The following is a 26,739-nucleotide window of genomic DNA, read 5'->3' on the forward strand; positions in this document are numbered from 1 at the left end:
ATTATATTGAACTCAGACCCCATTATATTAAACTCATGCCTCAATATTGTGTTTATTGTAATATATCCCCACGGTACTCACCACGTGGGCTGGTAGCTCGTTTCTCTAACTGTTAATTGCATTGAATTAGCATTAATAGGATCTAGTTTATAACCATGTACAGCCTAGAGGGGGCGGTGTTGAGGGTGTGTGTTAAAGAGGCTGAATCCTTAGTAGACATCCTTGGTTGGATTGACATCGTGTGGTCTTCTGTAAACTGTCTCTGCTGTCAGCGGGGTTCCCGGTCTGAACCAGAAGGGGTCCTGGTCTGAAGTCGAGGAGATACCAATGGATCAACAGGTAGGCCGCTTGTCTTACATGTCGTTGGTGAACGGATTGAGCTTGATAATGTTTCAATATAACGATCAGATCAGGAATGAACTGCTCTCCCTCTCAGCCGGGCCATGGCGACGGGAGGACTCTGGTCTGCGCTGAGCTCGGAGGAGGCAGAGCTTCCCTCGTCTCGGTGTCCTTTAACTTCATTAACTCCATCATAGGCTCGGGAATCATCGGTAAGTCAGAACAAACGTTATAATCAATTATTTCATGACATCAACAGTTGTCATGAAATGTATGTGTAGGCACGTCACAGAAAGTTAATAATCAACTCTGATACAAAGCGTATTCGTTTCCAAGACAAAGTATTGTACAAAATTAGGTATTTTCCTTGGCCTGCAGACAGCTGGTCTGCGATACATAAAGAAGGCTATGTTCTGTTCTGACCTCGATTCATGCACAGGGCGCTGAGAAGCGGCGGTTCTTAGCGTACTTTTGTTTTGAATTAACAGAAACTTTAATCCCCTTCCCCCCTGGGGCAGTTTAGCCTCCCGTCATATGACTCCCCCCCCCCCCCCCCCCCCCCACACACACACACACACTCAGACACACACACACACACACACACACACACACACACACACACACACACACACCCTCAGACACACACACACACGCACACACACACACACACACACACACACACACACACACACACACACACACACACACACACACACACACACACACACACACACACACACACACACACACACACTCCCCCAAAACTCAAATGAAAGATTCACTGGGTTATTGGAAGTTATACGTATATTGACATAAATGCCAACACTGTTGTGTTATTACAGACAGTGTGTCTCCATGAGGCTCAGGTTTTTCAGTGTTCCAGGTCTGTTGTGTTCCAGGTCTGATGTGTTCCAGGTCTGTAGTGTTCCAGATCTGTTGTGTTCCAGGTCTGTTGGGTTCCAGGTCTGTAGTGTTCCAGGTCTGTAGTGTTCCAGGTCTGTTGTGTTCCAGGTCTGTTGTGTTCCAGGTTTGTAGTGTTCCAGGTCTGTAGTGTTCCAGGTCTGTTGTGTTCCAAGTCTGTTGTGTTCCAGGTTTGTAGTGTTCCAGGTCTGTTGTGTTCCAGGTTTGTAGTGTTCCAGGTCTGTAGTGTTCCAGGTCTGTAGTGTTCCAGGTCTGTTGTGTTCCAGGTCTGTAGTGTTCCAGGTCTGTTCCAAGTCTTCAGTGTTCCAAGTTTGTAGTGTTCCAGGACTTCAGTGTTCCAGGTTTGTAGTGTTCCAGGTCTTTAGTGTTCGAGGTCTGTAGTGTTCCAGGTTTTTTGTGTTCCAGATCTGTTGTGTTCCAGGTCTGTAGTGTCCCAGGTCTGTTGTGTTCCAGGTCTGTAGTGTCCCAGGTCTGTAGTGTTCCAGGTTTGTAGTGTCCCAGGTCTGTTGTGTTCCAGGTCTGCCCTATGCCATGAACCAGGCTGGTCTGCCGCTGGGCCTGCTGCTGCTGGTGGGTGTTGCTGTCATCACAGGTGGGTACAGCCGCGTGTGTGTGTGTGTGTGTGTGTGTATGTGTGTGTGTGTGTGTGTGTGTGTGTGTGTGTGTGTGTGTGTGTGTGTGTGTGTGTCTGTATGTGTGTGTGTGTCTGTGTGTGTGTGTGTGTGTGTGTGTGTGTGTGTTTGTGTAACGCGTGTGCCTCCCAGCAGACTACTCCATCATCCTCCTGATAAAGGGGGGCAACATGTCGGCCACCAGCAGCTACCAGGCGCTGGTCCGCAGCGCCTTCGGCCGCCCCGGGTTCCTTCTGGTATCCCTGCTGCAGTTCCTCTACCCCTTCATAGGTAAGGATTCACCATCTCACCTTCACCCCTTCATAGGTACGGATTCACAATGTCACCTTCGCCACTTCATAAGTAAGGATTCACCATGTCACTCTTCCTTCTCCTGTTCATAAGTCATTTTCCATGTTACTCCTCATTAACCCATTCATATTTAAGCATTCAGCATGTTACCCTTCCTTCATCCATTCATAAGTCGTTCACCATGCTTCAACCCTTAATTCACCCATTCATAAGTAAGTCTTTCAACATGTTACCATTTCTTCACCCATTTATTTGTAACATATATCTTTTTCATTGTATTACTAAAGCCTAAACTAGCCTAGCCCTAACCTTAACCAGTGCAGAGAGTGCTACTTCCTGTTGCGTACCTTAGCTCTTACAGTATGCTGTTGGTTGCCCCTAGCGATGGTGAGCTACAACATGACGGTGGGTGACACGCTGACCAAAGTGTTCCAGAGGATCCCTGGAGGTGAGGTGGGGGAGGGGGATAGACGCGTAGAAACCTAAATGAGTAAGGATGATAACACCCCCTATCCCTGACCTCTGACCCCCCTGAGCCTCTATCCCTGACCTCTGACCCCCCTGAGCCTCTATCCCTGACCTCTGACCCCCCTGAGCCTCTGTCCCTGACCTCTGACGCCCCTGAGCCTCTATTCCTGACCTCTGACCCCCCTGAGCCTCTATTCCTGACCTCTGACCCCCCTGAGCCTCTATTCCTGACCTCTGACCCCCCTGAGCCTCTATCCCTGACCTCTGACCCCTATGAGCCTCTATCCCTGACCTTTGACCCCCCTGAGACTCTATCCCTGACCTCTGACCCCCCTGAGCCTCTATCCCTGACCTTTGACCCCCCTGACCCTCCCTTCCTGACCCCCCTGTGCCTCTCTCCCTGACCTCTGACCCTCTCTCTCTGACCTCTGACCCCTGACCCCTCTTATCCCTGACCCCTTGAGCCTCTCTCCCTGACCTCCGACCCCTGAGACTAAACCCTGACCTCTGACCTCCTGTTCCCCGGGGTTAGTCGGTCCGGACCACATGCTGGCAGAACGCAGCGTCGTGATCTCCATGGCAACCGTCCTGGTGACCCTCCCCCTCTCCCTGCCTCGCCACATCGGACAGCTCGGGAAGGTGTGTTATTAACATGCATATCATAACATAACGGTTACATTAATATGAATATCATAACATAACAGTTACATTGATATCATAACATAACGGTTATATTAATATCATAACATAACGGTTATGTTAATATCATAACATAACGGTAACATTAATATGAATATCATAACATAACAGTTACATTGATATCATAACATAACTGTTACATTAATATCATAACATAACGTTTATGTTAATATCATAACATAACGGTTACATTAATATGAATATCATAACATAACGGTTACATTAATATGAATATCATAACATAACGTTTACATTAATATCATAACATAACTGTTATAATTAATATCATAACATAACGGTTATATCTGTTATATTAATATGAATATCATAAGATAACTTATATTAATCTGAGTATCATAACATAACTGTTATATTAATATCATAATATAACCTTTATATGAATATCATAACATAGCTGTTATATTAATATCATAATGTAACTGTTATATTAATATGAATATCATAACATAACTGTTATATTAATACCATAATATATCTGTTATATTCATATGAAAATCATAACATAACTGTTATATAAATTCTATAACATTACTGTTATATGAATACTACAACATTACTGTTATATGAATACTATAACATAACTGTTATATGAATATGAATATCATAACTGTTATATAAATACTATAACATAACTGTTATATCAATGTGAATATCATATCATAACTGTTATATTAATACTATTAACATAAATGTTATATTCATATGAATACCATAACATAACTGTTATATGAATACGATAACATGACTGTTATATTATATTATAACATAACTGCTATATCAATATGAATATCATAAAATAACTGTCATATGAATATTAATATTATAACATAACTTATATTAATATGAATATCATTGCATAACTGTTATATGTATATTATAACATAACTGTTATATGAATACTATAACATAACTGTTATATTCATATTATAACATAACTTTTATATTAATATGAACATCCTAACATAACGGTTAAATTAATATCATAATATAACTGTTATATTTATGAATATCATAACATAATTGTTATTTTAATGCTATAACATAACTGTTATATTAATGTGAATATCATTACAAAACTGTTTTATTAATATGAATCTCATAACTGTTATATTAATACTATAACATAAATGTTATATTAATATGAATATTATAGCATAACTGTTAAATGAATATCATAACATAACTGTTATATGAACACTAAAACACAACTGTTATATTCATATGAATATCATAACTGTTATATGAATACTATAACATAACTGCTATATTAATATCATAACATAACTTATATTAATATGAATATCATAACATAACTGTTAAGTAGACATTATAACATAACTGTTATGAATACTATAACACAACTTATATTAACATAACTGTTATATTAATATGAATATCGTAAAATAACTTATGTGAACATGAATATCATAACAGAACTTTGATATGAATATTATAACATAACTGTTATATAAATATTATACCATAACTTTCACATTGATATTATAACATACCAATCTTATAGAACTGTTATATTAATATTATAACATAATATCTTATATAACTGAGAAGGTAGGTCTACCTAATATATATATATATATATATATATATATATATATATATATATATATATATATATATATATATATATATATATATATATATATATATATATATATATATATATATTATGTAGGGCTGTCAAACGATGTACATTTTTAATCGCGATTAATTGCATAATATTAGTGAGTTAACTCACCATTAATCACGTTAGATTAATGGTGGGTTAAATGAGATTATCAAATGGAATGACAGATTATCATTCATATCAAATGGAATTAAGAAGCTAAAACTAGACCAAGTGATCTTGACACGGATCTGGGATTGATATCGGTCCATCGCTTACTGCAGGTGTAATAGAATGGAAAGTAATTGGAACGAAAAACTAAAATGAATTCTGATTCGAATGTTGACATTCTCTGGGAAAAACGTTTCAAAATCACAGTAAAAAAAAAAAGAATAAAAGATATCAGCAAATTTTAACAGCCCAAATGATGTAAGGAATAATCACCTCAAGGCAGGGCAATAAACAGTTTGATATGCCCGGCTCGTGGACGGCTTACCTTCCACGAGCCTATTCCGTTTATTCTACTTCTCGCCGGCCAACATAATAAAACAATTCAAATACTTAAATAATTAGCTTTTTTCTTATTCGTATTGCATGCTTATTAAATGTATACTCTGTTTAAGTTCATCTCCCTCCAAAAGTAGTTCCCATGAGAACTACGGTGAATAACGTTAGCTCAGCTGTAGGTAACTCGTTTCTATAGCAACCACACAAGGCTGCATTTGATCACTAGTTTAATAATGTAGTTGCTACATTTGTATCAGCTTTAATGACGATCGATCAAACATGCTTTTAAAACTTGTTTAACTTTTTTAAACAAGGTTTATTGCTACAATGGACCTCATGTTTGAAATGTATGTGATAGAAAACGATACAAGCGGCGTATTGATCTACTGTGCTCAGTCAGCAGCAAGTAGAACCGACAAGTCAGCGGGCAATATGCCGGATTAATGCACCCCTCCCAGCCAATCAGAATCGAGCATTCTTAAATGAAGTAGAATAATAATGAATATTATATTTTATATCTGAGATGGTAGGTCATCCCCAAAACTTTTATGTAAATATAAATATGTATAATACATCAATATCTTAGTATATAAATAAAAACATATACATCACATATAAACATCTATAAAATATCAATCTATATAATCTACCAATAATTTACATATGAATATATAAACATATTTCTAAATGATCAGTATGCATAATGTATCGATATCTTGTGTGTAGATGTGTCCACAACCTGAGTGGGCGGGTTCCACCAGAGGGTTGGTTTGGAGTCAGACCTCCGTCTGTTTGGTTCTCTGGGATTGGAGCCGTGATCCGTGTGTGTGTGTGTGTGTGTGTGTGTGTGTGTGTGTGTGTGTGTGTGTGTGTGTGTGTGTGTGTGTGTGTGTGTGTGTGTGTGTGTGTGTGTGTGTGTGTGTGTGTGTGTGTGCAGGTGTCCCTCCTCTCCATGGTGCTGACCCTGGCCATTCTGCTGGTAGTGGCGGTGCGGGCCGCCACCCTGGGCCCTCTGATGTACTGACACCCGTCTCTCTGAACGCACAAAACCCTGCAGAGGAACCTCGAGGAGGCCTTTAGTGGGCCGCTATGTTGACTAGTACCGTCTCTGTCTCTGGCACAGTCACTGTCTCTCTCTCTGTCTGTCTCTGTCACAATCACTGTCTCTCTCTCTCTGTCTGTCTCTGTCTCTGGCACAGTCACTGTCTCTCTCTCTCTCTCTCTCTCTCTCTCTCTCTCTCTCTGTCTCTCTGTCTGTCTCTGTCACAGTCACTGTCTCTCTCTCTCTCTCTCCCTCTCTCTCTCTCTCTCTCTCTGTCTCTCTGTCTGTCTCTGTCACAGTCACTGTCTCTCTCTCTCTCTGTCTGTCTCTGTCTCTGTCACAGTCACTGTCTCTCTCTCTCTGTCTGTCTCTGTCTCTGTCACAATCACTGTCTCCGTCTCTCTGTCTGTCTCTGTCACAGTCACTGTCTCTCTCTCTCTCTGTCTGTCTCTGTCTCTGGCACAGTCACTGTCTCTCTCTCTGTCTGTCTCTGTCTCTGTCACAGTCACTGTCTCTCTCTCTCTCTCTCTCTCTCTCTCTCTCTCCAGTTACATTTAGGGCATTTAGCAGACGCTTTTATCCAAAGCGACTTACAATAAGTACATTTGTCATAAAATTGTAACAATATATCGCTGTCGGTACAGAAAGGATGTTCATAGAACCAAGTGGAAGTACAACAATCGCTAGGCTAACCAATTCCCAGTGTTACAGCAATGATTGCAGCTACTGCAGTTGCTACACAGTTAAGTACTATAATACAATACAACACAATACAATACAGTGTACAATGGTGGCCAGAAGGGGGAGGGTGGCTATGCAGAGTCGAGGTGGACTCTGAACAGGTGAGTCTTCAGTCTTTTTCGGAAGATAGTGAGCGACTCTGCGGTCCTGAGAACGGCAGGGAGCTCGTTCCACCACCGAGAAAAGTTTTGACTTTGCTGAACGGCCTTTGCTATTATTGTGTGCAGAGTGAGTCCAGGGGGATGAGTCTATGGGGAGTTTGAGATCCTCCTCTCATCACAACAGGTGACAAATCTTGCTGCTGCGTTCGCACATTGTTGTATTTCTCCCAACAGGTATGGCAGTTTGTGAGCATCTGGAGTGTCTGGGTCTTTTTTCAAATATCATTATTTTGGTTTTACTAAGGTTCACAGTTAGGGCCCAGGTTTGAGAGAAGCTGTGCAGAAGATCTAGGTGCTGCTGTAGGCCTTCTTTGGTTGGGGACAGCAGCACCAGGTCATCTGTAAACAGCAGACATTTGATTTCGGTGTCTATCAGTGTTATGCCGGGGGCTGCAGACTGTTCTAATGTCCTTGCTAGTTGGTTAATGTATATGTTGAACAGGGTTGGACTCAAGCTGCATCCCTGTCTCACACCCCGGCTTTGTTGGAAGAAGTCTGTGTGTCCCTTTCCTATCTTAACTGCACATTTGTTGTTTGTGTACATGGACTTTATGATGTCGTAAGTTTTTCCTCCAACACCACTTTCTATTAATTTAAACAACAGACCATCATGCCAAATTGAGTCAAAGGCTTTTTCAAAGTCTACAAAACTGGAGAATAGTTTGCTTTTGTTTTTGGTTTATTTGGTGGTCAATTAGGGTGCTTAATGTGAATATATGGTCTGTTGTACGATAATTTGGTAAGAAGCCGATCTGGCTTTTGCTTATGGCATTATTGTCAGTCAGGAAGTTAAGGAGTCTGCTATTTATAATCATAAATAGAATAGTACCGAGGTTGCTGTTGACACAGACCCCTCTGTAGTTATTAGGGTCAAATTTATCTCCACTTTTGTTGATTGGGCGAATCAGTCCTTGGTTCCAAATATTGGGGAAGATCCCGGAGCTAAGGACAGTGTTAAGCTGTTTTAGAATTGCCAATTGGAATTTGAGATCTGTATATTTAATCATTTCGTTTATAATACCATCAACACCACATGCCTTTTTTCGTTTGAAATAACTTTTCTTGTCCTGTAGTTCTTTTAATGTGATTGGAGAGTCTAGTGGGCTCTGATAACCTTTAATATGTTATGATAACCTTTTAGAATGTTAATTTTGTTCCAATTTTCCCAGAAATGGTTTGAGTCTATGGATTCCTCAATTTGGTTTTGCTGGTTCCTAGCATGTTTGTCCCTTTTTTTTCTTATTGTGTTTCTGTATTGTTTTAAGGTCTCATAATAATGGAGACAGATATCTCCTTCCATCTATGGCATTTGTTAATAGTGTGTAGTTTGTTTGGTTTTAGGGCCTCTTGGTTAGGTGTTGGTCTCTGTAGGTAGGCTGTGATTGTGCTGTGGTCTGATGGTGGTGTTAAGGGGCTGACTGTGAAAGCTCTGAGAGACCCAGGGCTAAGGTCTGTGATCAAATAATCTACAGTACTACTGCCGAGATATGAGCGGTAGGTGTATCTTCCATAGGGGTCTCCGCGGGATCTACCGTTGACGATGTACAGTCCCTGGGTGCGGCACAGCTGGAATAGTTGTAGTCCATGTTTGTTTGTAGTTTTGTCGTAGTTACGTCTGGCAGGACACTTTGGGGAGGCGATGGTCCCGTCTCCTGGTAGGTGTTTATCTCCCAGTGTGCTGATGGTGTCAGGCCCCTGTCCCGTCCTGGCGTTGAGGTCACCACACATTAGAATATGACCTGGGCCTGGAAGTGGTTGATCTCCTCCTCTAGTACAGAGGAGCTCTCCTTGTTGTAGTATGGGGACTCTAGTGGTGGGATATATGTTGCAAACAGGAGGATGTTTTCTGCTGATGCGGTAAGTCCCTTGTCTATCTCTAACCAGATGTAGAATTGCCCTGTTTTGATTAATTTAACAGAGTTGGTGAGTTTGGATTTGTACCAAATTAAAATACCTCCCGATTCTCTTCCTTGTTTCACCCCTGGTAGTTTGGTGGATGGTACCACCAGCTCTCTGTAGTTTAGAGGGCAGCCAGTGGGTCCATCTCCTCTACACCAGGTCTCTGGGAGGATGACGGATTTCCTTGATGAAGTCTAGATTTCTGCTTATCAGACCGAAGGCAGTCGACCTCAGGCCTTGTATATTCCAGGATGAAATAGTGAAAGCTTTGTGTTCCATGGTGTCTTGTGTTTGATGGTCCAGTAGTTTAGTTCTGGTTCAGGAACATGTAGCGTGCACTGAGCTCTCTGACTCTCTCTCTCTCTGTCACTCTCTCTCTCTGTCACTCTCTTTCTCTCTCTCTCTCTCTCTCTCTCTCTCTCTCTCTCTCTCTCTCTCTCTCTCTCTCTCTCTGTCACTCTCTTTGTCTCTCTCTCTGTCACTCTCTTTGTCTCTCTCTCTCTCTCTCTCTCTCTCTCTCTCTCTGTCTGTCTGTCTGTCTGTCTGTCTGTCTGTCTGTCTGTCTGTCTGTCTGTCTGTCTGTCTGTCTGTCTGTCTGTCTCTCTCTCGCTCTCGCTCTCTCGCTCTCTCGCTCTCTCTCTCTGTGTCTCTCTCTCTCTCTAGACCCCCTACAGAAGATGCTTGGGTGTTTGCTAAGTTGAATGCCATTCAGGCCGTTGGCGTCTTGTCCTTCGGTAAGTTGCGAGTTATTATTGATGATAGTTATGTCATAAGTTATCATTCGTTATAACTAAAGATAGTACTAATGTAATAAGATGTTATTAGTTATTACTAAAGATGGTACTAATGTAATAAGATGTTATTAGTTATTACTAAAGATAGTTCTAATGTAATAAGATGTTATTAGTTATTACTAAAGATAGCACTAATTAGATTAGATTAGTTATTAGTCAAGATAGCACTAATGTAATAATATGTTATTAGTTATTAGCCACGATAGCACTAATATAATGAGATGCTAATAAGCAGTGACGGCTGGTAGTGATTTTGGGTCGGTGGGCTAACGAATGCATTACATTTATCAATACTTCACAGGGCTCCAGACGCCATGAGGTCACCTTTATATCTCTGTTCATAACTTTCATATAATGTGAATGATTTTTAAACAAGAATAAGGTGTAGAGAAAGGCGTGTCTTTATTTGAAGCACAATTATAAATAAAAATAAAAATATGGTGTTTAAAGTGCTTCACTGAGCTGAAATTGAACATTTCGAACTAAACCATTAAGCAAAATAAAACTTTTTTTGTGCTTATAAAGTATTACACAATTAAAATGTTGACCGGTCTCCCTTTGCACAAAATGCCACTGTAGACGATCACACACTCTTTGGTAGAGACGTCTGTGTCACCGTCAATCATGAAGGACATGTAGGCCTATGTGGCGTTTCCGACGTCCGCAGCTGTCTTTTGCTTTAAGGTGTCGCCTATTACTGCAATGAATTGTGCTCATGCCATCTCATTGCTATACGTCGGGTTGACGTTTAATCCATTTTTCTTCATGAGAATAATTTCGGATTTAAATTTGGTGAATGGCAACTCCTCTTTGGCAATGTTGTATGCAACATTAAATAAGATCATTTCCGATTCCTTAGAGAACCTTATTGTTACTGCATGTCGCTGAAATGCAGCTGGGAGAGGGGCCACTTTCTCTACACATTTGTCACGTCATGTTGGGTTAATTTAGACAGCTTTTTTTAATGTTTCGATACGAAACGTTGTTGACCCGCTTACAAATGCACTATTACCGGACATATTCTGACTGCACTCCTGACAGTAAATCTGTACATCGTTTGGTTGATGTTTCCCCAATCTCTTCACTTCCAATTTTTCCTCCAAAGACATTAAAGAAAATCGATTAGAAAGTAAATAATCCACTTTGTTCATTTTCATGCCAACGCCCCCGATACTGCACTTGCGCTACTGTGCTGTGATTGGTCGAAGGTCACTGTACTGTAGCTACTGTGCTAGGTCAGCCTTTGGGCTAAACTAATTTAGCCCAAATGGGAAGCATATGAAGGGGGCGTGTCAGGGCACCTGTCAATCAAACGACAATGGAAGCTTACGCTACTGCGCTTGGGCTAAATGAAATTAGCCCAAATGGGGGCGTCTCACGACACCTGTCAATCACAATAAAATGGCCGCTTACGCTACTGTGCTTGGGCTGAATGACTTTAGCCCAAATGGGAAGCATATGAAGGGGGCGTGTCACGATACCTGTCAATCAAAATTGAATGGAAGCTTACGCTACTCCGCTTGGGCTGAATACATTTAGCCCATTCACAGGAAAAAACCGAAGATATGTCATATATCCTGGGTTTTTCTGACACTTTTTGTTGCTGTTGCTGCTTTAGGTTCTACCAAATTTTTAAACAATATGTTCTAAGGTTTTTAATAATATTTTTTCATTTTTACTGTAAAAGGTAGGGAGGGCTTAGCCCTGTTAGCCCATTTATACCAGCCGTCCCTGCTAATAAGTTATATAATGGAAGTTGTGCTTCCTGAATTGCTTCCTGTTGTTATGATTGGTATCAGTGTTTGAGGGATAGTGAGTCCACATGATGTTCTCAGCTCCCTGCTCTCTCCCTGAACACTTCAGTGTTCCAGGCTGAGCAGGGGCGCTCTCCGAGCACTTAGGAACCACTCTCAGCCTTTCCTGTTGTACTTCAGACGACTAGGAACCAAAGCACTGTCTGAGCAGCACATGTTTGACTCATGACTAACGAGGAATTCAGATTAGCAGAGAGTAGAGAGTAGTAGTAGGACTGAGTAGAGAGTAGTAGTAGTAGTATTAGTGACGAGAGAGTAGTAGAGAATAGAGAGTAGTAGAGAGAAATAGTAATATTAGTGAGTAGAGAGTAGTGGAGTAGGCCCTTATCCAGTGGATACAACATGTAATGAATGCAGAAAGGGGTTACACAGTACAGACAGGTCACCAAGGAGCTGGTAGGGTTTACACAGTACAGACAGGTCACCAAGGAGCTGTTAGGGGTTACACAGTACAGACAGGTCACCAAGGAGCTGGTAGGGGTTACACAGTACAGAGACAGGTCATTAAGGAGCAGGTAGGGGTTACACAGTACAGAGACAGGTCATTAAAGAGCAGGTAGGGGTTACACAGTACAGACAGGTCACCAAGGAGCTGTTAGGGGTTAGACAGTACAGACAGGTCATTAAGGAGCAGGTAGGGGTTGGACAGTACAGAGACGGTCACTAAGGAGCAGGTAGGGGTTAGACAGTACAGACAGGTCATTAAGGAGCAGGTAGGGGTTAGACAGTACAGAGACAGGTCATTAAGGAGCAGGTAGGGGTTAGACAGTACAGACAGGTCATTAAGGAGCAGGTAGGGGTTAGACAGTACAGAGACAGGTCATTAAGGAGCAGGTAGGGGTTATACTGAAGACATAGCATTGATGGTAGCGTTAGCCCCATGCTAACAGTGCGTGTGTCTCAGCCTTCATCTGCCACCACAACAGCTTCCTGATGTACCACTCCCTGCAGCGCCCCACGCTGAGCGCCTGGCTCAGGGTCACCCACGTCTCCGTGGGGACCGCCGCCGCGGCCAGCGCCGCCTTCGCTGTGGCCGGCTACACAACCTTCACCGGACACACACAAGGTACACAACCTTCACCGGACACACAAGGTACACAACCTTCACCGGACACACACAAGGTACACAACCTTCACCGGACACACACAAGGTACACAACCTTCACCGGACACACACAAGGTACACAACCTTCACCGGAAACACACAAGGTACACAACCTTCACCGGACACACACAAGGTACACAACCTTCACCGGACACACACAAGGTACACAACCTTCACCGGACACACACACAAGGTACACAACCTTCACCGGACACACACAAGGTACACAACCTTCACCGGACACACACAAGGTACACAACCTTCACCGGACACACAACTTCACCGGACACACACTGGTACACAACCTTCAGATGACACACACAAGGTACACAACCTTCAGATGACACAAACAAAGGTAGCTACACATCCTTCAGATGTATATATATATATATATTTATATATATATATATACATATATCATTGCAAATATCATTTTTGTATACACATATATATATTTGTATGCATATAAAACACACACATATATATATATATACATCTTCATCCTGAAGGGTTTGTTTTGTTATGACATAATCCCACTTATTAGACCGCTAATATTATTTGAATACATATATTACACATATTACTACATGTTACTGTTTTACTATATGAATACTTATATATATACACACACACATATATATATATATATATATATATATATATATATATATATATATATATATATATATATATATATATATATATATATATATATATATAAATACATGTTACTGTTTTACTATATCAAACATGTTATATATTTATATACATGTACTGCAACTATGCATACATATATATAACTGCATGTTATTGCTTTACTATCTGCATAAATATAATATATATAGAACTACATGTGACTGTATAACTGTCAGTTGTTATCATGAAAATTACTTTGCCATGCACATTTTAAATGGCACTTTATAAATATAGCGTATTATTTTAATTATTACATGATATCATTATTGTTATTTTTATGCATACATTTCCCATTTTTGGATGGGTCTCTCTTCAGGGGATATCTTTGAGAACTACTGCAGAGAGGATGACCTCGTGACCTTTGGCCGCTTCTGCTTTGGCCTCAGCATCATGACCACCTTCCCTCTGGAGTGCTTCGTCACACGAGAGGTGAGGGGTCACATGACCAGCTGTAGATCAGGAGGGTCACATGTCCAGCTGTAGATCAGGAGGGTCACTTGACCAGCTGTAGATCAGGAGGGTCACATGACCAGCTGTAGATCAGGAGGGTCACATGACCAGCTGTAGATCAGGAGGGTAAAATTACCAGCTGTAGATCAGGAGGTCACATGTCCAGCTGTAGATCAGGAGGGTCACATGACCAGCTGTAGATCAGGAGGGTCACATGACCAGCTGTAGATTACATGACGAGGGCTAGCTAGAGTTTGTAGCGTTCAGAGTTTGGAACGACTTGCTAGTGTGGAAGCGCTTCCGCTTCCACTTTTTAATACTGCTCCAGTGGTAAATATTTTAATATTTTAATTGTTGAAATTGTTATTGGTGACAGTAGTTTGTTTAAACACCAGCTACTTATGTGGTTACCTACATATTAAAACAAATCAATCTATGCAATATATAGCCTATCATTACGTTGCAAAAACGTTTGAAAAAAATCGCACAGGTTAATTTTTTTTCATTTACATGATTAATCTATAAAAAGCAATAGGCCTACGGCACAAAATATTTCTGAAAACGTTCAAAAACGTCAATTGTGTAAAGCAATATGTAGGACTATTGCTTTCCAGACGCAATATGTAAATACCATGCGTAGGGTGTGAACGCCAAGGACTGTGGTTATTTTGGCTTGTTGAAGATCCATTAATGCATCCTTGAAAAATCTCGGAATTCTCAAAAATAAAGGACGCGAAAGGGCACGAATTTCCGAGTGTTCTCAACATTGCTCATTGTTCAACATTGGAACAGTGCTTGTCAGCGGTCGCTTCCTTCACTTTGGGAAACAGCCCAGCTGTTGGTCACATGACGTAAATCTCAGAAAAAAATATTTACAGGAAGTTTTTCTAAATAACAACCAAGAAAACTAAAAGCAAATAAAATAACAGTGGGAATCTCGTTCATCCATTCATGCGCGTCACTAATTAGATGACGAGGCATTTGGGTCACATGACCAGCTGCAGGTCACATGACCCGCTGTAGATCTATACATGTTCATGCACACCCAATAGTTTGTGCAATAAGTCAGCAACACTACAGACGTGGGCCGGGTTAGACCATTAGGATTTCTCATGTTCACATTAAACCGATATATATAGATTAACCGATATGTACTTATGTACACATCATCCCTTATATTCTACATATACTCATGGTGCTGTGTTGTTGAGGTGCTGTCCAACGTGTTCTACCAGCGAGAGTTGTCCTCCCTGGAGCACGTGGCTCTCACCCTGCTGCTGGTGGCCTCCAGCTGCACCCTGTCACTGCTCTACGACTGCCTGGGCCGGGTGATGGAGCTCAACGTAACCACACACACACACACACACACACACACACACACACACACACACACACACACACACACACACACACACACACACACACACACACACTGCCTGGGCCGGGTGATGGAGCTCAACATAACCACACACACACACACGCACACGCGCACACACACACACACACACACACACACACACACACACACACACACACACACACACACACACACACACACACACACACACACACACACACACACACTGCCTGGGCCTGAGGATGGAGCTCAACGTAACCACACACACACACACACACACACACACACACACACACACACACACACACACACACACACACACACTGCCTGGGCCGGGTGATGGAGCTCAACGTAACCACACACACACACACACACACACACACACACACACACTGCCTGGGCCGGGTGATGGAGCTCAACATAACCACACAGACACACACACGCACACACACACACACACACACACACACACACACACACACACACACACACACACACACACTTACTGTCTATGAATGTGAAGTATATGTTTACTGTATCGTATATACTATATCGTATATATGTGCATATAAGTGTATGTTTAATATGTATTAGGGCCCGACCGATATTGATTTTTGAGTGCCGATGCCGATTATTTTCAGAGAAAAATTACGATTACGATTTAATCGGCCGATTAAAAAAAAAAAAAAAAAAGGCTATAAAACGTAGTTTTTGATACCTCAAATATACTTTAAACACTTTTGACGAATATGTGAATTGAATGCAGAACCTTTGAGTGTTTTAGAATACATTTACAGTCAAAAATGAGTTTAATGTAAAATGTAAAATAAATAACTAACTCCCAATGTGCTGCGCTCGTGAGCAGTGACTAACACGTGCGTGCTGAGCAGTATGGTCTCACTGTTAGAGTCTACAGTATAACAAATCAACATGGCCTTGGACCTAAAGAAAAACAGGCACAACATGCTCAAACAACGCGTCTTGTGTACATTGGTGAGGTGAGCACGCAGCTGCCTGAGCGAGCATGCTTTCATGTTGTACGGTAAAATTCAATCTCCTCTTTTTTACTCCAGCTAAAGTTGTTTGTTAGCAAGGCGAGTAGGAGCGCAATCTGCAGGATACTAAGCGCAATAACATTGCTAAAAAAAATCAAAAATCTGTTGTAATCGGCGTCTTTTTGGCAGATTATTTTCAAAAAGGCTATAATCGGCCGATTAAATCGGCAGGCCGATGAATCGGTCGGGCCCTAATATGTATACTATATTGTGTATAAATATATATATGTGTATACTTTATCGTAAATACATTTATATGTGTATTCATGTATCATTTAATATGTATGGTATATATATGTGTATATATACTGTATGTGTGTATATATGTGTATATATATACATATATATAAATGTTTATATATGTGTATATATGTGCATATATATAGGTATATATGTGCATAGATACAGTATATGTAGATATATGTGTGTATATATGTGTATATATATCTATGTGTGTGTATATATATATAGATGTGTATATATGTGTTGTGTGTATATATATGTGTATGTAGGTGTGTGTATATACGTGTGTATATATGTTTGTATATGTGTGTAATGTGTATATATGTGTGTATCTATATGTATATATGTATGTATATATAATGTGTGTATATATATATGTATATATGTGTACCATATGGGAGTGTATTTGCAGGGGGTCCTCAGTGCCATCCCGCTGATCTTCATCCTGCCGTCGGCGTGTTTCCTGAAGCTGTCTCCGGGCCGCTGGTTCCACTCGGAGAAGCTGCTGCCCAGCTTGCTGCTGCTGGCCGGGGGCGTCCTGGTGCTCAGCGGCCTGGTGCTCAGCGGCCTGTTCTCCCACAGCTGCACCCACGGGGACGAGCCCTCGTACTGCAACGCCTCCAGAACCGCGCCGCCCGGCTAGGGGGCGGGGCCTCCTACTGCAACGCCCCCAGCACCGCGCCGCCTGGCTAGGGGGCGGGGCCTAATATCGCCGTTTGAAGGAACCTTGTGATGTTGTCATTGTAATAAATATTTGTACTCATACTGCAGAGAGTTTGTATGGGTTGGTATGAGTCAAGGATCACACAGAGTGCAAACAACATTCAATCCAAGCATTCGATAGCCGAACCACGATACAGACAAGAGGCTAAATGAACTAGGCCACCGGGCATTCTGATTGGATGAGGTAACACAGTCCGGTGGCTCATAATGAACCAACTGCATAATCATTTAACCAAATGATCTACATCACTTCCTTTCAGTCTTGAGCAGCGTAAAATAAGTTTTAAGTACATCAAATGTCACAATATTAATCACGCTGGATAGCTTGGATTTGATGGTATTTGGGACTTTCTGCAGATGCAACCTGATTGTGCGGTGTATTGTGTGTCTGGATTCTCAATGGGTGAGTCAGTGCGCTGTAGACTTGGGCTGGGGAGAGGATGGGTGTTGTGGTTGCACAGTGTGTGGTGGGGGAGAACTGTCCACTGTCGGGGGGCTGGTGCCCTCAAGGTCTGGGTCATCAAGGAGCTGCGGTGATGGCGACAGGGAGTGACGGCCATTTCTCCTATAGGTCTTCCCATCTGCTTGAACTATGTAGGACCGTGGCTCCTTACTCGTCTCCTCCACCGTTCCGTAGCCTTAGGCTGCCTGCATGCGGACCACTGTCCCTCTGCAAGCGGCTGCAGTGGGTGACTCGTCTTGTCATAGCAGCACTTCAGGGTGAGCCTTTTGTTTTGAAGTTGGGCGGTGACTTGCTGGAGCTACCTCATGGTAGGCTCCAGCAGTGTGAGCTACCTCGTGGTAGGCTCCAGCAGTGTGAGCTACCTCGTGGTAGGCTCCAGCAGCTTGAGCTACCTCATGGTAGGCTCCAGCAGTTTGAGCTACCTCATGGTAGGCTCCAGCAGTTTGAACTACCTCATGGTAGGCTCGAGCAGTTTGAGCTACCTCATGGTAGGCTCCAGCAGTTTGAGCTACCTCATGGTAGGCTCCAGCAGTTTTTCCACAGAGCTGTGCGGTGCTTGTGAGCTGGGAGCTCTGGAGAGGGTGTCTGCCAGGTACATGAACTTGCCCTTCTTGTAGATCAGGTGGATGCCCTAACTTTGCAGGCAAAGTAACATTCTCTGGAGACGGGCAGGAGCGGCATGAATGGGCTTTTTCATGATAATAATAGTAATAATACATTTTATTTATAACACACTTTACATAAACTCAATGACCTCAAAGTGCTACAATGCACATTAAATGATAAATACAACATAATAGACCAACTAGACTAAAAAGAAAAATAACAGAGAAAAAATAATCATTTAAAATAGCAGTTTAGCCCAAGGCTTTTCTAAAAAGATGGATCTTTAGGCCTGCTGGTCACTTAGGGCTGGACGTCGGTTTCTACGATTTGGGCTTTCCGTAAACATAGTCTCTGAATGTTGTGGAGGCAAACACAACCGCTAGAAGCTTCTATTCTATTTGAGCGTATCGCGTCTCAGTGTCTGTGAGAGCACGCGACGCGAAGGCTACTGGTTTACCGTTCTGTAAAGATGCTGCTCCTGGTCCATAACATGACGCGTCACAAGTCAGTGTAACTGGGTCCTTGACATTGTAACATGCCAGTACTGGTGGGCTAGACGGGCATGATTTGAGGCGCTTGAAAGCTTCTTGATACTGTTGAAACCAGCACCATGCTGTCTCTTTGCGGGTGAGTTGCCTAAGGGGCACTGCAATGCTGAAATTTGGGATGTACTTGCTAAGGTAGTTGACCATACCCAGGAAGCGTTGTTGTGAGGTCAGATCCGTGGGGACTGGCATGTCATTGATCGCCAAAGTTTTAGGCGGGTCCGCTTTAAGGCCGTTGCTTGTGAAGATGTGGCCTGCGTTAGCTACTTGGGCCAGGCAAAATTTACACTTGTCTGGGTTTACCCCGAGATTGACCTACCGTGCCTCTTCAAGCAATTTTATCAAGTTTGCGTCGTGTTCAACTTTTCCTTCAAACATTCAGGGTCCTCTCTAGATTCAGCTGCAGTAATGATCCCTCCATCATCTCCTGGCGCGCGCACTTCAGCAGAGTAGGCAAAAGACCGCCATCGTTCGATGGCTTCTGGACCAGCAATGTTGAAAAGGATATAAGCCTGGGTCTTTGCTGTCTTGTCTGAGTGTGTGGGAGCAATACAAATATCATACTCCCGCTTAAAAATACGCCAATTCTCTGTGATATTTTCATCAAAAACGAGAGGGTCTGGTCTGCGAAATCCAACGGCATCATGGCGGGGAAAGGAAAATAACGTTGTGAACTGGTGATAGCTATTAGCACGGTTAATTGCAACAGGTTGTTCAACGAAGAGTGAAAAAAGAAGAGAAAAAAAAAACTGGCGAGAAGTCCGTAATCGCTTCTGACATAGAGAGTTTGTATGGGTTGGTATGAGTCAAGGATCACACGGAGTATAAACGACCAGTGGCGGTTTTAGGCACTGTTGAACCAGGCAGCCGCCCGGGTCGCCATATTTGTGGGGAGCGCCAAATCACATGGGGGGAGCCACGAGCAGAAAATAAAAACGCGTTGCGAAGCGGTTTTCAATGAAGTACATAACACTGTGTGGGGAATTGGTATTTTGGCGCCACCTCTGGCTGCAGGCGCACATGCTCGTTGAGAAGGTGCCGGCACAGACGGAATGAATCCCCACTGAAGTCCGTAGGGTCATGATAACCCCCCCCCCCCCGCTTGGAGGAAGTCTGGCCTGGGGCGTAACTGGACGTAGAACCGCCACTGTAAACGACTGTATTTAATCCAAGCATTCGATGACTGAACCCCGATACATACAAGAGGTAAAAATGAACTAGGCCACCGGGCATTCTGATTGGATGAGGCAAGAGGGTGGCTCTGGTGGCTCATAATGAACAAACTGCATAATCATTTCACCAAATGATCTACACCAGGGTTCTGCAACCCTAGGCACGCGTGCCACCACTGGCAAGTGGCAGCATAATCATTGGAACACTTTCAAAAAAATGATATGTGTATATATTTTCTATTTTATTATTATTATTAAAAATTGTAACTGAAGAATACAGCAGCATAATTATTACTACTGATTTTTTTGCACTTTATTCTGTTTTGGGCATTTCGTTATGCCCAAATATTGCTGCAAGTGGCCTGTATGCATCGCCTTCACATGGTTTTGCAAAGCTGTACATGTCTTAAAGATATTGATGTGGATGCATCCAACATTCTCATAAATTCTTGTTTTTTACATTTCTCACAGTGCAAATATATTTTTGAATGAGTTTCTGAAAGTGGTGTTTTAAGATCGGACATATGTTATTATAATGTATAAGCCAATGTAGCAAATATAACAAAAAAAAAAACATTTAAAATGTTGATGCATGATTGTGGACTATATGGAAATTATACAATTCCAGCACTTCTGGAAATGTTTTTGGTCGCTGTGTGCCTGTGTCATAATTCAGCTTAATATTTAATAGATTGTTGCTTAAAGGCACCCAGTGCAACTTTATGTAAACATTCAATGAAAAATAAACATTCAATTTCTAGTCTTTTTTACACGTAGTAAGTTTCAATAACTCCATACCATTACATATCGACATTCAAGGAGCAAAGATGAGACGTCGTTGTGTGGTGAGAACTGATAGAAAATCGTAAACCACAACAATCGCTGGTGGGGAGAAGCCATTTTTCCATTGACTGGAAGCCTGCTTTATTTATTGTAGGTTACAAAAAATAAAGAAAATGGCGGCATTGTTGTTGTTATCGATTTTGTATCAGTTCTCACCACACAACGACGTCTCATCTTTGCTGCTTAAATGTCGGTATGTAATGGTATGGAGTTATTGAAACTTACTACGTGTAAAAAAGACTAGAAATTTAATGTTTATTTTTAAGCCTCGAAAGTTGCACTGGGTTCCTTTAAGGCACACTCATTAACGAGAAAATGTCACTGGCACTGCATGTAGAAAAGGTTGCTGACCCTTGATCTACATACACTAACATTGTGCGTTGCTATTATGTATCGCCTGATTAAGAGATTTCCTAATCTACCACACGGTGCCGCTGTTGGCAAATAAAGTGAAGCAAATCCTTATTAAAATGATTTGTATGTTTGCGTTAATTAAACAGTAGGCCTACATGGGTGTGTCACGTCGTTACTGAGTCAACTTCTCAGAGACTGAGATAATACGCCGCCCAAAGAGACCAAGAGGGGAGTTGAGCTGGACCACAGACGGCCCGGGACACCAAGAAGGAGGTGAGCTGGACCATAGACGGCCCGGGACACCGAGAGGGGAGGTGAGCTGGACCATAGACAGCCCGGGACACCAAGAGGGGAGGTGAGCTGGACCATAGACAGCCGGGACACCGAAAGGGGAAGTGGACCATAGACGGCCCACCGAGTCTCGGCTGCAACATTACGGACTTAAGGCGCGTTGGTGTTCCGACAGAAAGTTGTGAGGAGAGAGACTGGGCTGTATAAAGGGAGACCCGGCAGTGGTGAGGAGAGAGGCTGGGCTGTATAAAGGGAGACCCAGTGGTGGTGGTGAGGGCGGGGAAAAAACTGGTCTGTATAAAGGGAGAACCGGCAGTGGTGAGGAGAGAGACTGAGCTGTATAAAGGGAGACCGCGCGTTGTAAGGGGAGAGACGGCTGTGTAAAGGGAGACCCAGTCTACGGGAGATGGGATAATGCTCCGGCTACTGAGAACAGAGGAGAACAACCTGAGGACATAGACGGGAACCCAGGAAGGTACGGAACATTTAAGTATTGTTCAGAAAATGTTTGCTACGGACACCTTTTATTCTGCATAAGGGCGTTGTAGAAAGAACTGATTCCCTATAAGAGCCATTAGACAGCAGGGAACTACATGAAGATAGTCCAGAGAAATGACCTCATGCAACTTTAAAACGTCCCGTGAGCACATCGACTTATTATGTGACTGATTCCTTTCATAGTGTCCGATCAGTTTGGAGACTCGACGATGAACGTCTTCATGGAGGAGCAGGGACCGCCGAGCTCCTCCGGCCGACGGGGCTCCGGACTGAGGTACGGCTGTTGCCTGTTGGTCTTACGGAGTCTGGGGGTTTATCACACAGAAGGTCGTTCGGGATTGAGAAGTCTAAATAATAATTACACAAAGGCCTATACCTCATATGTAACACATTAAAATACAAATAGTGCCCAACATGTTGCAGCTCTTTCTGACTCGAACCGAATGTCAAGTCCCAGTTGAAGCTTCGACCTTTAGACTCATTTCCTGCTCTAAGTCTCATAGAGACCCTATGTAGAGGCCATGGGAAACTTGGAGAGTAAACTATTTAGCATCCTGCAATCTCTCTCTCTCTCTCTCTCTCTCTCTCTCTCTCTCTCTCTCTCTCTCTCTCTCTCTCTCTCTCTCTCTCTCTCTCTCTCTCTCTCTCTCTCTCTCTCTCTCTCTCTCTCTCTCTCTCTCTCTCTCAGGCTTCTGCCAAAATGATGGCATGGTGTGTAGTAGTGTAGTATATACTTTGTTAGGTATTGATTTATCATGGTACAGTCCCTGGGATATGGGATCAGTTGATGACTCTGTGCAGCATCTGACACGGTGTTGGAGTGTTCCATCATTGTGGAGATGAAGTAACCTAAAGGTGGAGGTTTGTATGATGTCACCTGAAGGTGGAGATGATGTCACCTAAAGGTGGAGGTTTGGATGATGTCACATAATGGGAAGGTGATGTCAGTGTGTTAAGCCCTTCGCGGCTTTGATAGTTTCCATAAGGGTTTACTTCAGGATGCTCCTTTAGTGCAGTCAGAGGAGCAAGGTGGCAGAGTGGTGAGACAGGGTGACAGTGAGACAGCTCCATTCAACTTGAGATGCAAACAGACGCACATGCCCATGCCGTGAAGCCCTGCGTAGATTTCCATTTGTGCAAACTAGCACCTCTTTGGAGACGTGATGTCTGAGGTTGTATAATAAGTCCAGCCCTCAAGTTCACCTGCTCCCAAGATACGGATCAGATCTGAATATGATGTGGAGAATCCCAGCACCACCCATAAGACTGCACCACCCATAAGACTGCACCACCCATAAGACCTTCAGGTGGTGCAGAACCCCAGCACCACCCATAAGACCTTCAGGTGGTGCAGTACCCCAGCACCACCCATAAGACCTTCAGGTGGTGCAGTACCCCAGCACCACCCATAAGACCTTCAGGTGGTGCAGAACCCCAGCACCACCCATAAGAGCTTCAGGTGGTGCAGTAGGAGGATCTCCGTCATGTGTGGCTTCTTGTGGATTAAGCCGCTGCCTCTGAGGCCGGCTTCTGTGTCATGTGACCCGCCACCAACGCTGTGTTTGTTATTCTGCGGCCCACAGAAAGGCTCTTCTGTTCCTCCGTCACAGCAGAGGGGAAAAAACGTCCTCAAAAAGTTCCTCCTCAGTTGTGATTCTGATGCAGCACATGTTTCAAACCGATTCTCTCTCCCCTTCCGTACCTATTCCAGTTTTGAATTCCAAAAGGTTGTGAAACCAGTCATGAGGAATGGACACACCTCGAGTCCTGATCTCATGCTGATGCTATTGTGGATCCAACAGCCTCTTCCAAACCCTGTTTTCAGCTGCTCAAATGACACACAGCCATGAAACTACGGCGTGAGCCATGGACCAAACTTCATACTGAAGGACCATTCCTATTGCATTCCCTCCCATAACCAGCAATGATAACTGTAAACAGTGGCAGAACAAGCAAGCCTTTCTGAAGACCTCTAGCAGTGTCCTCGTAGGCTCCCAGGTCCCTGCCGAAGGGCGGGACTTTCTTCTGCCACACATTGAAACAATGTGATGGCGGGCGAGGAGCGAGCCATCCAGTGGAAGCCAACTCACTGACCGGAAACCCCATGAGCGCCTACTGCTGGTCACTTCTGGCAATTACAAGCAATAATTTATAGTTATTAGGGAAACATTGAAACATATCTTTTTACACAATTTGGTTTATCGACCTATTCTGTGATTTATTATTCACTTTTCCCCAGAATCCCTTGCCCTTGTGCACTTGTGGCAGAAGAGGTAGGACGGGTTTGGCCTGCCTTTGTCCACTCTCCTCTCCTTCCAGCACATAGCAGCTGGAGTCCTCCCACCTCCGGCCTCACTGCATTCTGATTGCGTTTCAGATGAATTTGCTCATTGTATGTTCTCAATAGCAACTTGTGCTTATCAGGAATCACATTGACAGATTGATGTGCGGAGTGGGAACAACACAAAGCTAACGACTTGATTTGTTCAACCTCTGTTATCAAAGTTTGTCCTCTGGTCAGACGGTATCTGCTACACTTACATTCTGCTTGTGCTAGTCACTCATGGCTGGGATTGGATTCTTTCCTTTAAAGTGCAATATTTTAAGACATTTTACTGTGGTTCATACACTAAAACATAGATACTACTACTAGTACTACCAGTAGTCCAAATACAGCTATTATGAAGCACGGTAGAGACATTTGGACCAGTCGTCTATCAATCATTTTCTGCAGTGCATCAGTAGACCCTGCAGTGCTTCAGTAGACCCTGCAGTGCTTCAGTAGACCCTGCAGTGCTTCAGTAGACCCTGCAGTGCTTCAGTAGACCCTGCAGTGCTTCAGTAGACCCTGCAGTGCTTCAGTAGACCCTGCAGTGCTTCAGTAGACCCTGCAGTGCTTCAGTAGACCCTGCAGTGCATTCACAGATTGGGCCTTCTTAAAGTGCAACGCTCCTTCCCATCCTTCTTGCAAGGCCTCTCTCAGGAGGAGGACCAGGACCCTGAACATGGGGCTACTCCTCTTATGAGGGGGACTGGTCCTGGACCCTCATCATGGGGGGCTACTGGGTCCTGGAGCCTCATAATGAGGGGCTCATGGGTCCTGGAGCCTCATAATGAGGGGCTCATGGGTCCTGGAGCCTCATCATGGGGGGCTACTGGGTCCTGGAGCCTCATCATGGGGGGCTCATGGGTCCTGGAGCCTCATAATGGGGGGCTACTAGGTCCTGGAGCCTCATAATGGGGGGCTCATGGGTCCTGGAGCCTCATCATGGGGGGCTACTGGGTCCTGGAGCCTCATAATGGGGGGCTCATGGGTCCTGGAGCCTCATCATGGGGGGCTACTGGGTCCTGGAGCCTCATCATGGGGGGCTACTGGGTCCTGGAGCCTCATCATGGGGGGCTACTGGGTCCTGGAGCCTCATCATGGGGGGCTACTGGGTCCTGGAGCCTCATAATGGGGGGCTCATGGGTCTTGGAGCCTCATCATGGGGGGCTACTGGGTCCTGGAGCCTCATCATGGGGGGCTACTGGGTCCTGGAGCCTCATCATGGGGGGCTACTGGGTCCTGGAGCCTCATAATGAGGGGCTACTGTCGGGGGCTCCCCTTGGAGCCTGCTCTCTTCATGTGACCGGCCAGAGGGGATGAAGCATGCCTCTCTCTGATAAATGCCTCGCTGGGAGACAATGGACCCAGTGTCAGAGCTGCAATTATGACTGGAGGGGAGAACCTCGACCGCTGTCTTCTCTGGCCTGTCTGCCTAAATGTTAGTCTGGTAGGAATCAGGCCCTCTTCGTGTCCGTGGTGATGTCACTGTGGTCGCAATGTCCCATCTACAAGTCCAAACAATCATCTGTCCCCAGACTAACTCAGACTACCACTCAGACTAATTTAGACTAACTCGCAGACTAACTCAGACTAACTCACACTTACTCTCAGACTAAATCAGACCAACTCTCAGACTAACTCGGACCAACTCAGACTAACTCATAGACTAAATCAGACTAACTCTCAGACTAACTCACACTAACTCTCAGACTAAATCAGACTAACTCTCAGACTAACTCAAACCAACTCAGACTCACTCAGACTAACTCTCAGACTAACTCAGACCTACTCAGACTCACTCAGACCAACTCAGACTAACTCACTCTAACTCTCAGACTAACTCAGACTAACTCACTCTAACTCTCAGACTAACTCAGACCAACTCAGACTAACTCAGACCAACTCAGACTAACTCATAGAGCAGTCGGAGGTTGAACTCTGTGTTCAGCTGCTGCTGGGTTCCCCGTCTGGGGGATAGCCACCTGATGCTGCAGCTAACCGCTTTAGCATCATGTTGGGGTTGTAGCATTAACACTAGTTCTCACTAGTATAGTGCCAG

The 26,739-nt window shown here is 43.5% G+C and overlaps 2 protein-coding genes across 7 annotated transcripts in view; both read left to right on the forward strand.

Annotated features, from left to right (window-relative positions):
* The first annotated feature begins 197 nt into the window (after positions 1 to 197).
* On the forward strand, positions 198 to 21,841 carry slc38a11 (solute carrier family 38 member 11). The gene is made up of 13 exons (XM_060039195.1): positions 198 to 339; positions 437 to 551; positions 1,778 to 1,852; positions 2,028 to 2,162; positions 2,566 to 2,631; positions 3,184 to 3,290; positions 6,440 to 6,519; positions 10,009 to 10,079; positions 12,858 to 13,019; positions 14,071 to 14,183; positions 15,416 to 15,547; positions 17,272 to 17,989; positions 21,766 to 21,841. The coding sequence occupies exons 1-12, from the start codon at positions 328 to 330 to the stop codon at positions 17,500 to 17,502; spliced, it is 1,299 nt and encodes a 432-aa protein (XP_059895178.1). The 5' UTR covers positions 198 to 327; the 3' UTR covers positions 17,503 to 17,989; positions 21,766 to 21,841.
* cobll1b (cordon-bleu WH2 repeat protein-like 1b) overlaps positions 21,757 to 26,739 on the forward strand; it is a 22,009-nt gene continuing 17,026 nt past the window's right edge. For 2 of the 6 annotated variants that reach the window (XM_060039165.1, XM_060039170.1), the window contains exons 1-2: positions 21,938 to 21,960; positions 22,538 to 22,628. In XM_060039165.1, coding sequence (XP_059895148.1) covers position 21,960; positions 22,538 to 22,628 — 92 coding nt within the window. In that variant the 5' untranslated portion in view covers positions 21,938 to 21,959. The other 4 variants (XM_060039167.1, XM_060039169.1, XM_060039168.1 and 1 more) reach the window with 4 other exon arrangements.

This window comes from Gadus macrocephalus, chromosome 20 (assembly GCF_031168955.1).
Source record: "Gadus macrocephalus chromosome 20, ASM3116895v1".
NCBI classification, from domain to species: Eukaryota; Metazoa; Chordata; class Actinopteri; order Gadiformes; family Gadidae; genus Gadus; species Gadus macrocephalus.

Bases quoted from the DNA above. Each gene is read 5' to 3' on its own strand.
- slc38a11 (XM_060039195.1), top strand. The intron at 552-1,777 runs GTAAGTCAGAAC...GTTGTGTTCCAG, and splicing joins CATAGGCTCGGGAATCATCG to GTCTGCCCTATGCCATGAAC. The intron at 14,184-15,415 runs GTGAGGGGTCAC...TGTGTTGTTGAG, and splicing joins AGTGCTTCGTCACACGAGAG to GTGCTGTCCAACGTGTTCTA.